The sequence below is a fragment of the Acomys minous genome, assembly GCF_964271855.1.
Source record: "Acomys minous genome assembly, chromosome: 5".
In the NCBI taxonomy this organism is placed as follows: domain Eukaryota; kingdom Metazoa; phylum Chordata; class Mammalia; order Rodentia; family Muridae; genus Acomys; species Acomys minous.
Window position 1 is genome coordinate 32219986 of NC_140494.1, and position 14101 is coordinate 32234086.

The 14101-nt window shown below is 46.7% G+C and overlaps 1 protein-coding gene across 9 annotated transcripts in view; it reads right to left on the reverse strand.

The window, feature by feature from the left end:
- CDC14B (cell division cycle 14B) overlaps positions 1-14101 on the reverse strand; it is a gene marked incomplete at its 5' end in the record, with an annotated part of 84227 nt that overhangs the window by 54736 nt on the left and 15390 nt on the right. For 8 of the 9 annotated variants that reach the window (XM_084784068.1, XM_084784072.1, XM_084784071.1 and 5 more), the window contains 2 exons: positions 671-746; positions 1380-1470. In XM_084784068.1, coding sequence (XP_084640194.1) covers positions 671-746; positions 1380-1470 — 167 coding nt within the window. Of the gene's footprint in view, positions 1-670; positions 747-1379; positions 1471-2562; positions 2612-14101 lie in introns of those variants that run through there. The other variant, XM_084784073.1, reaches the window with a different exon arrangement.

Genomic DNA, 14101 nt, shown 5'->3' on the forward strand with positions numbered 1-14101 from the left:
CAAAGCCCAGAAGAACCTCTAGGAAACAAATATATGCAGTATTAAGTTTAGGGGAAAAATATTTTTAAATGTATTCTTGCATGCAAGTATGTATGTGCTCTATTCGTTTCACCAGTGCACACAGGCCCAAAGGGAGTGTCAGTCCTCTGAAAACTGCAGGGACAGACAGTCCTAAGTCACCATGTGGGTCCCTGAAAAAGCACCCTGTGCTCCTGGCTGCTAAGGCATTTCTCCAGACTAAGAACTCTTTTTTAAGTACGTATTCTAAGTACCACTACAATGAGAAACAAGACTTTAGAATCCGACAATGTAAGCCAGTCTCAAACAGTCAATGTATACCATACGAGCTCACAGCAGTCCTCCAGAGCGGTGAGACCACAGTGCATTCCACCACGCCAAGACATCCTAAAACACACTTCAGTAGGCAACCAGCTTCTTGGTAAGCCTCTTCTGTTTTCTAAAACTAAGATCTCACTGTCTGGCACAAGCTTGGCTTAAACTTGGGATCTCCCACCTGAGCACACCTGGCCTCCAAGAGTTTTGTTTTGTAAGAGGAAGCTTTTTTTTTTTTTTTGAATTTTTAAACAATTTTAAAAGGGCCAGGTCTTCTTTGTTCTGCTCTAACACACTGCTAAGTGAGCATTTCAGTCAAACCCTGAGTTAAAATTACCTTGAGCTTCTTATTTATCTTGCAACAATATCTGTAAACCATTGCTAGATTGAGTGGTCCAAAATCCGCGTAGAAGCTTTAAAAAAAATAAATAGAAACAAGTATGCATATTTTAGCTGTTCTGAATGTAAATGCTCCTAAAAACAAATTATGGCAAGAGGACATCCAGCAACCCAAACTAATACTGGCCAGATAGTGCTTAGGTTCTGCCCTGCTAATACTAACAGAAGGAATATTCTGGTCAGCAAGGCCGACTGAAATAGGCAACAGGTAGGCCAGAGTGGTAACTCATCAGCGGGGAGCTCAGCTGGCATCAGGCCTTCCTGCCCTCTCCTAACACGCCCCACCACACACACACACACACACACACACACACACACACATGCACACGCACCGGGTATAGACTAACTCTAAGCTCAATTAAGAAAACTGTTCTTGCCTCTATTTTCCACTAGCAAACCCAGTGTTTTTACATATTCATATTTCACACAGCTCTGCAGTCCAAACTACAAGAACATCAAGTCTCTGTGTTTATATAAAGGTTCTTTGTATCCTCAACGATCTACTTTATTACCAAGAACCTGAAACATCACCCTGGAGATCATCACCAGATACATGATTTCACCGAGGCTATGTCATCTGTACACACACCCGGAGATTCCCCATCAGAAACTGTACAAGTTTTGGTCTTTTAAGGGGCAATACTTACTTCTCATACTCAAGCTCATTATCTATGCTGAAATAATGTTCGTTTGCTGCACTCTTTGGTCTGCTGTTGAGAATGGCAAAACAAAGGCGATCTGAAATGGAAAAATTGCAATGGTCTTTTCTTCACGTTCTTAAAAAAGTGTCCCACGTCAAGACCCAACTCTTTTTCCGATGAACTCAAAGAGGGGTTTTGTTTGTTTGTTTTGATTCCCCCACCCACACGCGCTTCAGATGGCAGAGGTGACCATGGCAACAGTCTCTTTTGGTGAATATCAATAAATAAGCGAAAGTTTTAAAGAAACTGCCTCAATCTGAACAGGTGTCCACAGTGGTAGGTGTTGTGGTACTATTTTGACTTCTGGAGCAAGTAAGACTAAGAAATCTCAGGAAACACGGCATGCGTTTGATGGCCAGCCCATAGCCACACATCAAGTTTACGAGGACACACAGGAAACTATCTTTTAAAGTAAAGCAAAGAATGCTTTCAATACTGCTGCTTACAGAAGTACAACACAAGAAGTGTTATCCAGTTATTCTCATGGACATGGTGTTTCTGTCTTGTTTTATTAATTTGGAATCATGGATTTGTTTTTCTTACGAAATTCTGTTAAAACCAAAGCAATGGGAAACCACACTGGGATAGGATCGGCGCTGCATGAGTGTAATAGGGTGCTATGGCACTCAGAAAGAAGGGCAGTAGTGTTCAAACGCTCCGCCCTCCACCCCCACCCCAGAAAAAGGCAACACCTACACCCCAAAACATGGCAAAAATAAAGGATGCCTCTAAAATACTTAATATTCTTTTCAGACCAGTTCGCTAGTGGTAAGAAACGACGTACTTTTCCTCTAATAGTAATTTAAGCTTTTCTTTTCTATCTGCATCACCCCTCTTAAAACTGCTGCACGCATGTCCTAGTAAATGCAGCTACAAACTTCTTGAAGCAGTTCTCAGACTGGCTCACTCTTTCCAACCACAGATGACCTTTGACCTGCAGTACTCAGAGCTGGGGGGAGGGGGGGAGAGTTTCACCGCTTTGGTGGAGAGGCTGTAGGACACAGGGGTCACAAGCATAGCAAGGCGTCAGTTTGCCCCAAAGCCACTGGCCCCAGAGGGGAGGCCGGTTAGGCTCCGGCGGCAGCAGCACGCTCTTCCAGCCAGCCCGAGCCCTGCCCTGAGCACTCACCTCGGATCACCTCGGCCACCCGAGGGGTCCTCGTGCCCTCCCGGCTCATGACTCCAAAGCATCTGGAAGGCAGGGCAGGAGAAGGAGCCGGCAGGTCCTGGGTGACCGCAACGGGATGAAGAATGCAAGGGTGACCACACCCCCGAAGTTTATAAAAAACAGTGAAGTTTAAAGGGCCGCGCCCAAGCAATGGGCACGGCAACGCCCTGGCGGGTGACAAGCAGCAGACTGGGAGACAACCCCGGAAGTCCAAACTCTTGAGATGTCCCTGGGGCGGCCAGGAGCCAGAGCCTTGCAAAAGAGGCCAGGCCCACGGGCACGCACGACCAGAGGTCAGAGAGAGAGAGAGACCTAGCCCACGAGCACGCGCAACCAGGATCAGCTGTCCCGCAAAGGAAGAGCCCAGACATACAGCTGTCCTGCAAAGGAACCGACTCAGCCAGCTTAGGGACAGCTCAAAGCCCGGCAGCCCGCATGACCCAGGCACGCGTAATGAAGGATTTAGGGGCCAGGCCGGCGCCAGCCTCCGCCACAGACTCGGGACTCCCGCCCACCCCATCGCCGCTGTCTGCCACAAGGGGGCGCTGCGTGACCCACACAGCTGAGCGTCTCAGCTCTGACCAGCCAGGCCTGCAACTGGACTCTGCACCACCGCAATTTAGAAACTGCAAGGTAGCTTAGTCCCGAGTTGGGCATAAACATAACCCCAGCACCTGAAGGCAGAGGTGGAGGACGCAAGATCAATAGTTCAAGGCAATAAGTAGGGGCTGAGATGACTTAGCAGGTAAAGGGGCTGGATCCTCAATGATACAAGCCTGATGACCAGAGTTTAATGCCCAGAAGTCTAAATGTTTTCCCATAGTAGAGTAATTCCAAGCTCCTCTTAGTAAGTCCATGACTATGTACTCAGCTCCCCTGTTCATGAAATGCACTGGCAACTCTCCCACTGACTAAGACTTACGAAGACCCAAGCATAAAGCTCCAGCCACTCCCACCTGGGCGTGGTGGCGCACACCTGTAAACCCAGCGCTCGGGGAAGCAGAGGCAGGCGGATCTCTGTGAGTTCCAGGCCAGCCTGGTCTACAAAGTGAGTCCAGGACAGCCAAGGCTACACAGAGAAACCCTGTCTGGAAAAACAAAAACAGACAAACAAAAAGCTCCAGCCACTCGCTCTCAGTGGAAGATGTCTGTGTCTCTAGCCAACCGCCCCTATGTTCTTATCTTTCCCTCCTCAGTGACTGTTTATGCCCACTGACTGACTGAGAGAGAGGACGCAATGACTCCCTGTCCTGTAAAGCAAGGAACCTTGAAACTCCACTGCGAGGTCTGCCCAGAACGTCTCACATGCTCTCTGGCTATGTGAAAAATTCGCACTCATATGCTAGCTTCAGCTGGAGATGTAGCTCGGTGACACCCAGTTTGCCACGCGCAGAACTTTGATCCCCAACAGCACATGGGCATGGGGTCCCACGCCTGAAATCTCAACACCTGAGAAGCAAGCCAGGAGGACCAGGAGTTCAAGGACATCCTTGGCTGCATAACAAGTTCAAAGCCTATCCAAAATACACACGACTTTAGTTTCAGGAAAAAGCATAGCTCAGTGTTACTCAACAGTAAAGGCATGTGGCTCCATTACCAATGCACGTAGGCACACACAGAGGCATGCACACACACACACACACACACACACACACACACGCACCTAGACACCCAGAGACACACATAGGCACACAGACACACACACGGGTACACAGACACACAGATACAGACACACACACAAGCACACACAAAGACACACACAGGCACACCACACACACACACACAGAGATACACAGACACAGAGACACACACGGACATACACAGGCACAGACAGAGACACACAGACACACATACAGAGACAGACACACGCACACACGGACACATACACAGTCTAGCAAGACTTATTTTAAAAAGCATGTTTGGGACTTAAGCTCCCCTCCCAACAAGCTCCTAGCTATAAATTACCAGTTGAATGGTACCAATCCCAAGAGTAGCAGTCTTATACATGAAATATCGTCTGCACAAATCAAACCTGATCTCTGAGTTCACTCTTTTTTTATACCTGGCAGAACTTCTGGTTGAAAATTGGCTTTCAGTATAACCATAGAAAGGAGAGTGTGTTATTTCTTCTTCTTCTTCTTCTTCTTCTTCTTCTTCTTCTTCTTCTTCTTCTTCTTCTTCTTCTCTCTTCCTCCTCCTCCTCCTCCTCTTCTTCTGACATGACTGCTCCCCGTCCCTCCCCCAAAAAAACCCTAAAAGCCAGGCGTGCGTTTGATTTTTAACTCATGTAAACACAGACTTATCTGGAAAGAGAATCTCAACTGAGGAGCTGCCTATGGCAGATGGTTCTCAGCTGAATAAGAAAGCAGGCAGGGTAAGCAATGGGCGCAAGCCAGTAAACAGAGTTCTCTGCTTCAGCGCCTGCCTGCCTGCCTGCCTGCCTGCCTGCCTGCCTGCCTTGACCTGTGAGTTTAAGCTACAGTTAACCCTTTCCTCCCCAGGTTGCTTTGGGTCATGGTATTAATCACAGCAACAGAAGCCTAACTACAAACCTGACTCAGGTCAGCAGCAGCAGCAGGAGGACAGGGGGGTGTGATCGGATTGTCTCACTAGCAGGTTCCATGCCCACTGGGCATAATAGTCAGAGCTGACCCATGTCACAGAGGCCACATACTTGAAGCAGATAGATATTCATCTAGGGTTGTGAGCCAGGAACTTTAACAAATTCTTATTTTTCTATTTAAGTAATAATTTCGGGGGGGGGGGAGATAAGTCACTATTTACCTTATTTCAAAACAAAGACTTGACTGAAGGAACATTTCAAACAAACTTCACTTCAGACCTTCTTAAACCATCGTCATAGGAAACCAGTTTGCCCATAGAAAATTTAATGTTAACCTAGGTAAAACACGGGTGTACAGCCAGGCAGTGGTAGCGAACACCTTTAGTCCCAGTATTTAGGAGTCGCTTGCCTTTAATCCCAGCACTCAGGGAGGCAGAGGCAGGTGGATCGATGTGAGTTCGAGGCCAGCCTGGTCTACAAAGCAAGTCCAGAACAGCCAAGACTACACAGAGAAACCCTGTCTTGAAAAAAAAAAAAGTATTTTATTACAGTCATCAGTGCTGAGAACACATGCCATTTTACATAAATACATAGTACAAAATGGTATAAATAAGTTTATTTCAGAAATCGCCAATTCTGCTCCAATCTCAAGGCAAAATTTATTCAAAGACTTTTGTTTGTTTTAACAAGCCCAAGTCAGCAATTTTAAAAATCATTCTACCATAACACAATCCAAAGATAGAATACTTGACACATATGTTCTGAGGACGGCAGCAGAAAGCATGACTAAACATCTTTGCTTTCCATAATTAACCAGAACGTCACTGAGAGGGAGGAGAAGTGCCTGTGCAGCAGAGCCCTGCGATCTGAGGGGCGTCCAGGCAGTGCTGGCTAACACCGCATGCAGAGAAGCACGCCAGATGCGAGCCGCTGTGCCGTGCACTCAGAACCAGGGGCACAGCGAAGCCCGTCAGGCCGCAGCACGGGCAAGGGCGGCCAGAGCACTCAGCCATTCTGGTTTGATTCTGAGTTCCTGTCTGCTCACTGCACATCTTAGAAGCTTTGTACTATTACATCCAATCACCAGCTCTATCTGAGGTCACATCCACAGGGAAGCTGAGCCTTTCTTTATCAGAAACAAGGTCTAATTATACTCTAACTCCTATGTTTAAAGTTTCTCAAAACAACAGTTTGGACAGGTCACAATTTTTCGGTCATCCTAATAATCTTTCTTTAGAAAAACTCAGAAAGATTTAACAAACACAACTATGCTACGGTTGTGGTGTTTTTTCTTCTGTGGCACACACAGATTAATACATCTGCATTAGATTTCTAAAAATGGAAACAGGGCAAAAGACTTGAAGATAGCTGTCAAAAGGAAATAAGTGGCCTATAGCTCATGAAAAAGAAGTATTCAAAATCAGAGCAATGCAAATTAAAATCACAATCAAGGAGCACTTCACATCTACCAGAGTGGCTAAAATTAGAAAAACAATACTCCTGGGAAAGAGAGCGTCATCGGCATGTGCTTATACTCCTAGGAATCAACTACAATAATATTAACATCCATTAACACAGAAAAGTTTCAAGGCCAGGCTGGTGGCGCACGCCTTTAATCCCAGCACTTGGGAGGCAGAGGCCAAGGCAGAATCTTTGTAAGTTTAAGGCTGGCCTGGTCTACACAGCAAGCCCAGGACAACCAAGGCTACATAGAGAAACCCTGTCTTGAAAAAAAGAAAAAAAGTGTCAAAGTGGGAATCTGACCGTCCTGCAAACAGGACTTCCAGGTAACAAAGGTCTCAAAGGAAAACTGCAGGCAGGGAAAGAACACGCCCGACTCCCCTGGGCTCAGACCCAGGGACGACTGACTACAGTCATGTCCCACAAGGCATGTACCAATCAGGCACATTATTCTGTAGAATTGTCCAGAAGCCCCTTATCCAGCAATGTCCTTGGGACTTTCCAAACACCTGCCCCAACCCAAACTGTAAAGAACTTGATAATGTCAACTGACCTTGGATCCACTTCCTCCTCAGCACAAAACACACAGACACACACACAAATACAGACACACACACAAATACAGACACACACACACACACACACACACACACACACACACACACACACACACACACACGCTCTACACTAAAAAAAGACCTTACGAGAACATCCTTTGTTTTCCCTGGAAACAAACATCAGTCCTCCCAAGTCCCTTTTGCCAGGACAATCCAATTCTGTGCCTTTCTCTGTCAACCTGGCATAAACTAGAGTCACTGGGGGAAGAGGACCGTCACCTAAAGAGCTGTCCCCATCGGGTTGGCCTGTGGTATCTGACACTTTTCTTTAATTGCTAATTGATGGGGAAGGGCCCCCGCTGTGGGTGGTGCCATCCCTGGGCTAGCCTGGGCTGTGTGAGCAAGGGAGCCGAGCAAGCAAGCATGCCTCCACGGTCCTCGCTTCAGTTCCTATGTCAGCTCCTGCTCTAGGTTACCCTGGATGGTGGATGGTGGCCCGCCTCTCCCCAAGTCGCTTTTGGTCATTGTGGTATCACAGCAACAGAGAAGCTAATAAAACACTCTGAAGCCTAACCTCACCTCACCCCTCCCTAACCCTAACAGAGAGGGAGACACAGAAAAGAACCCTACACACTAGTGTGGAGGGCGGAAACTGGCAGAGCGTGAGTCAAGAAGCACCCAACATTGACCTCTGGCCTCTACGCCCACCTGTACATGTCTGCATGCTAACTGTACACATGTGCACACAAAGACACACACAAAACCCCATTGGAAATGTTTAGCAGTTTCTTGCAAGTTAATTTTCCCTTTGATCTTGCCATCCTACCTCTATGTATATACTGAAAAGAGTAACAGAAGAGAAGTTCCAAGCTGGACTGGAACACAAACACTCACAGCAGCTTTGCTACAGACAACAACCAGAAGCAGCCAAGGGACCATCAGTAAGAGAGCAGGGGCTCCCCCAGTGGAACTCGACACCAGCAACCACCACGGAGAACAAGGGCATGATGCTCACACCAACACCTGCAGCGCTGACCTCGGGTGCAGCCAAGTTCATGCTGCAGGACTCTGCGCTCACAAAGTTCAACCACAGGTAAAACAAAAGCAGGCTCAGAGACGGAAACTGACAGCGTTCATGAGTGGGTGTGGGGACAGTGGCTCATGAGTTTCCACACTTGATAAAGCTCAAACTATACATTTGATTGCATATAGGCTGTACTGTATAATTTCAAGGAGCTGGAGGTAAGAAGGCAGCTTAAGAAAGAATCTCAGGGGGACTGGAGAGATGGCTCAGAGGTTAAGAGAACCGTCTGCTCTTCCAGAGGTCCTGAGTTCAATTCCCAGCAACCACACGGTGGCTCACAACCATCTAGAATGTGATCTGATGCCTTCTTCTGGCGTGCAGAGGTACATGCAGGCAGAACAATATACATAATAAATATTTTTTAAAGAAAAGAAAGAACCTTAGGGGCTAGAGAGCAGCTCAATTAGGAGTTCTACTGATCTTGCAGAGGAACTGGAGTTTGGTTCCCAGCACCCACATCAGGTGGCACACACACAACCACCAGCAACCCCAGTGCCAGAGGATCTAGTATCCTCTTCTGGCCTCCAAGGGTACCCACGTGCACATGGAAATACAACACACACACACACACACACACACACACACACACACACACACACACTTAAATTTTAAGTCAAAAAAAATAAAAGAATCTTGATTACTTTGGACTTGTGAATAAAAGTACCAGCAAAGTGTTCTATATTGAACAACAATGAAGGGTAATCTCAACCTAATTATCTTAAGACCATAAATAATAATATCACAACATAAAAATAGAAAAGAAAATACGCTGGGGACACAGGAAGCCAGGGGTTGGCTCCCCAGAACTGGCTAAAGCTGGTGAGGGAGGTGAGCCTTGTCCTCCCAGCACTCAGGCAGTGGTAGAAGGATCATCACAAGTTCAAGTTAGCCTTAGCTGAAGTCCAAGGCTAGCCTAGGCTACCGAGACCCCGACACAAAGATGTACCACAAAACACAGTTAAGGACAGGAAAAAAATAATTTAAGATACTTCAAATAGTATTTTTATCTGCCTGGCATGGTGGTGCATGCCCTTAATCCCGGCACTTGGGAGGAAGAGGCAGGTGGATCTCTCTTGAGTTTGAAGCCAGTCTGGTTCCAGGGCAGCCAGAGCTACATAACAGAAACTTGTCTCAAAAGTAAATAAATATTTTATAAGTAAATATAATAATAATAATAATAATAAGAAGAAGAAGAAGAAGAAGAAGAAGAAGAAGAAGAAGAAGAAGAATTTTTACCTATTTTCAGTCAAAACTGTTTGCTCAAAGTAATAATAGTAGTAAAAATTTAAGAACAGGCCTGGTGTGCTGAGGTCTCACAAAGGCAAGTTCACAGAAAGCAAGTGTTCTCTGCGGGGTGGAAGGTGGGGACAGTGAATGGTAGGGACTGAGCCAGGACCTGGTGCTTGCTAGGCAAGTGGGCTGGCTACCCCTGAGCTACATTCCCAGGGCTTCTAAGCCATGTTTTCTTAGGAAGACTATCTGCTCTTCCTGACATGCCAGCCCCATTTTATTTACGTATTTAGTATTTAAAAGGTGAACTAGATTAAGAATAAGGAGAAAAGGTGGCTCTGCTGAGGACAAGCCATTCAGCTCCAGCTACACTAGCTTTGCTCCTCAGAGTTGCACTCCAGAGAGCCGTCGTCCAGCAGTCCCTCAGCAGAGAAAGCGCCTGAGCCTGCTGTTTGTTGGCCGCTCTAGCGCAGAGCAGCAGGCTTGCAGGCAATAGGGCTTTCAGTTCTAATTTATAACTGCTGCGAGGTGAGAGACCCATAGCTTCCCTGGCACTGTGGAGGCCTTTGATGGCACTAAGCCTCCTCACCTCAGGGATACCCTACCTGGCACAGGCACACAACAGGCACTCAGCCAACACCTGTTTAATGACCAGATGGAAAGACAGGTGAAGCTGAACAAACGGAAACCTATGATAACCGCATAGCTACCCCCCACACACACCCCTCACCATAAGGAGTGTTACCATCTTGGCAGGAATGGAAAATTCTAGAGACACTGTTACCTTCCCTTCGGATATCAGACTATACAGACCAAGAACGCTGAGAAATCTCATGTTGAGAAAAGGGAAAGATTGAAGACTGGTGACAACCAGGAGGAACTTTCTGGTAACAGGAGTGCCTTTTGGGAGAAACCGGAGCCTAGCCAATGATGGGTAGGACCACACCTCAGCCAGTCTTGCTTAGTTAAAGCATATCTTGTCCTACTTACTATGTAGCCCTGGCTGACTCAAGAGATCCACTTGCCTCTGCCTCCAGAGCACTAGGATTAACGGTGTATGACACCATAGCCAGCTCAGAACCCTATTTAAACCTAAATTTCCCAACAGAACCCTAGAACATGGAGTGGGAACTGGAGCTCTCTATTTGTTCCCTCTTCTTAATTTGGCCACATTAAGTAAACTTATTTTTCTGCTTTTCACTACGACTCACTTAACTGGCCTACTAGGAACAGGTAGCCAAGGCTGACTTCTCAGGGCTGCCCCAGACCCCGGAACCTAACAAATAAGTTAACAATAGGAAGTGTGAAGGGAAACAAAGTAACTGCAATGTCACTTGGTTTGTGACATCTGGGTCAATCTAAGCTCTGGCCACACAGAACCACGCTGTGTAGTTAGAGCTGACTCCAGAGGGCTAAGCAAAAAAAGCCTCCCTTTTCTTTGACCCGGGGTTTCTGATGCTCCAGTCTTCCTTCCCAGTGCTGAGTATAGGCATGCACCACCCTGACTGCCTGATGCAGTGCCAAGGATAGAATCCAGGGCTTTGTGCACCTAGGCAAGCATTACTGACTGACTGAGTAGCCTTGTCCTCAGCTCATTTCTCATTACCGCACCACAGCATGACTTCTGTCAGCTGGAGGGAAGTAATTAAGTAGCTCAGGGAAGCGAGGTTCACACCAAGTCGCCTACTTGGGGTGAGATGGCATGCAAGATTATTTTAAAGACGACAAGGTGGGTTAGGAGGCAGTGAGATCCACACAGGTGAGCTCATCCCAAGCTCTGCATTTTGAGGAAGCTATGGTGACTCCAGAGGACGCCGTAAAGTGAGAGCAGAAGGGAGCAGAAGAGAGCAGGTGTCACCTAGACGGCCAAGCCACGCTGCTCTGCCAGGCACCCTCACCTTTACTTACAGGTCACTTAACTACAACTCGTTTCCCTGTGGCGTCACTTAGCTCCACAGGAAGCAGGACACCGAAGGCTCTTACGAGAAACTAAGCATGCTTTCATTTTTTTGAAGGTAAAAAGCTCTGTGTATGCCGGGGTCGGTGGTGGTGTGTGCCTTTACTCCCAACACTTGGGAGGTGGGGGCAGAGCCAGCTAGATCTCTGAGTTCCAGGCCAGCCTGGTCTACAGAGTGAGTTCTGGGACAGCCACAGCTACATAGAGAAGCCCTGTCTTAAAAGAACAACAACAACAAAAAAAGTTCTGTATCTACTTCTCAAGCTGATATAACATGGAGGTAGTCCACGTGAACATCTGACACCTGAGCTGTGATGATCTCCTGGCACCCAACTGTCCCGAAGAGACCATCTATTTCAAACAATCTCAGAGCTGAGGATGTGGCATGCCGTAACACACTCACCCACTCACAGATACACAACAAATAAACGTAATTAATTTTTAGAAGAATAAACACAAAAGACTGTATACGGTCCTGGGGCTCAAACCCAGGGCCTGGCATGCTACACACGCACTGAGCTCTCCACAACTCTTTACTCTCAGATGCTCTCACCAAGTTATCTAGGTTAGTGTAACCTGCAACCCTGTCCCTGAAAAAAGAAAAAAGAAAAAGCAGTATGTCTAAATTACTAGGGGTGACTTCGTGTTTTGAATGGTTATTAGGCAGTACCATCAAGTGTGACTAGGAGTCACCATGAACTCTTGACACACATTTCTGTGTTACAAATCCAGAACAGGGGCTGGAGAGACAGCTCAGAGATTAAGAACACTGTCTGTTCTTGCAGAGGTCCTTCCATCTAGAATGAAATTTGGTGCCCGCTTCTGACCTGGAGGTGTGTGCTGTATACATAATAAATAAATAAATCTTAAAAAAAAAAAAAAAGAATCCAGAATAGTAACTGCACCTGTAGTTCAGGGGACAGGCTTAAAGGGCTAGGTAAGATGAGAGGAACTAATTAATCTAGTAAGATCTAAAGCCCTGATATTCAGTTAGGCTAAGGAAAAAAAATCTCTCTCATGCTCCCAAAGCCAAGGCTTGAAAGAACAAGCCTGAGCCTCTGAATTAGTCTCTGAATCCTGACCCCATAAGAAAGCTTCAGCTTTGTCCAATTACACGCCTGATAGGGTGAGCAGTAACTGTTGGGAACAAGCAAAAGAAACTGCTTGAAGTACTACCGTTTTGTTTTCAGACTCCATTTAATCCCAGGGAGAAACTAAATTCAAGGTCCCAGGCCCTAGAGGAGCTGGGACTTCCCAATAGCTGAACAGCTTCTGTGGTAAGCAAACAGTTGTCTGAGTCCAGACATCTCAAGGACAACTTCTCCATCTTGCTGACTGAGTCAAACAAGTTCATGTTCCCAGGCCCAGGAACCTACTCCTCTCCTGATTGATGGCAACTCCCTTGCTCAACCCCTTATGTCAAAATACGACTGGACAGTGCTACAGCCCACCCTGCTCCCCTTTACTTTATGGCTTTATCCTTTAAATGAGCTGTACAACGGCCCTTCAGTTCTGCTCCCGAGTCTGTTTGGTGGCCCTCATCTATCAGTAGTGGCTTGATTACAATAAATTTTAGTTACCTGCATTGACTTGGTGTTTGAGTTAAGCTGGACTTAAGCAGACCCCCCATCCCCACACAATAGTAACATTTGTTTTCATTGTGCTAAGAAAGAACTAATTCTTCCCAAAAGAAAGTATCATGCAAGGTTTTGGCCCGTAACGGAATGCAACCAAAAAGGTACCAGTGGAAGACAGCTTATACTTACTAAGTCACGCCCTATAACCCATGACTTCCCCTCCACATCATACAAGCCTATCACACACAGCCCATCGAATACCTGAACGGTTAAACACAGGGGTATCTATCTTGCATCAGTCCAAGAATGCCTAACAGTTGTTACCCAGCTTGTTAGAAAACAGACATAGGGTCGGCTTCATACTCTCGCACACGCTGCTCCGTTTAGCTGAGAACAAAGAGTTCCTGGAAATGGAACTTGACTCTGAATCCGCTGAATCTCCATGGAGACCCATTCCTGGCGCTGCACCTTGGCAATGGTTTGCTCCTTCCAGTCTTACCGCACTCACCACAGAAAAGATCTGCCTGCCCATCAACCTTCTGGTGATCCTCACACAACTCCTAATGGGAACCTGCATGTCACAGAGACCTTTACAAGACCTTCTGTTTAAAAAAAAAAAAATCCTCTAAGTCGGTATTGCCTACAAGTCTTTACCTTGATTTTTTTTAACTCACCTCATAGTAAGACTTCACCTAGGAGACCAGCTTTCCTGAAGCACAGCTGATTCTTCCGCCCCAGCTAACCAGCACCACTAGTTCCAAGAGGCAAAGGTTTCTCTTTTTTTCCCCTTGGGGCACTCACAGTCGTTTAACAGTTCCCTCCCATATTGAAACATTCAGATCCTGCAGAGAAGCTTTTAACAACACAAAGGTAAAAGCCAGGCCGTGGGGGGGGGGGGGGGGTTTCACACCTTCAGTGCCACAGCACCTGGGAGGCAGAACTCCGGAGACAGGGCTACAAGGAAAAACCCTGTCTCAAACTACAACAAAACCAAACCGAATAGGATGACAGGCGCCTCAAAATAACTTCAGGAAGTCCCTGAAACTGATCATATTCTCCAGGCCATATTCC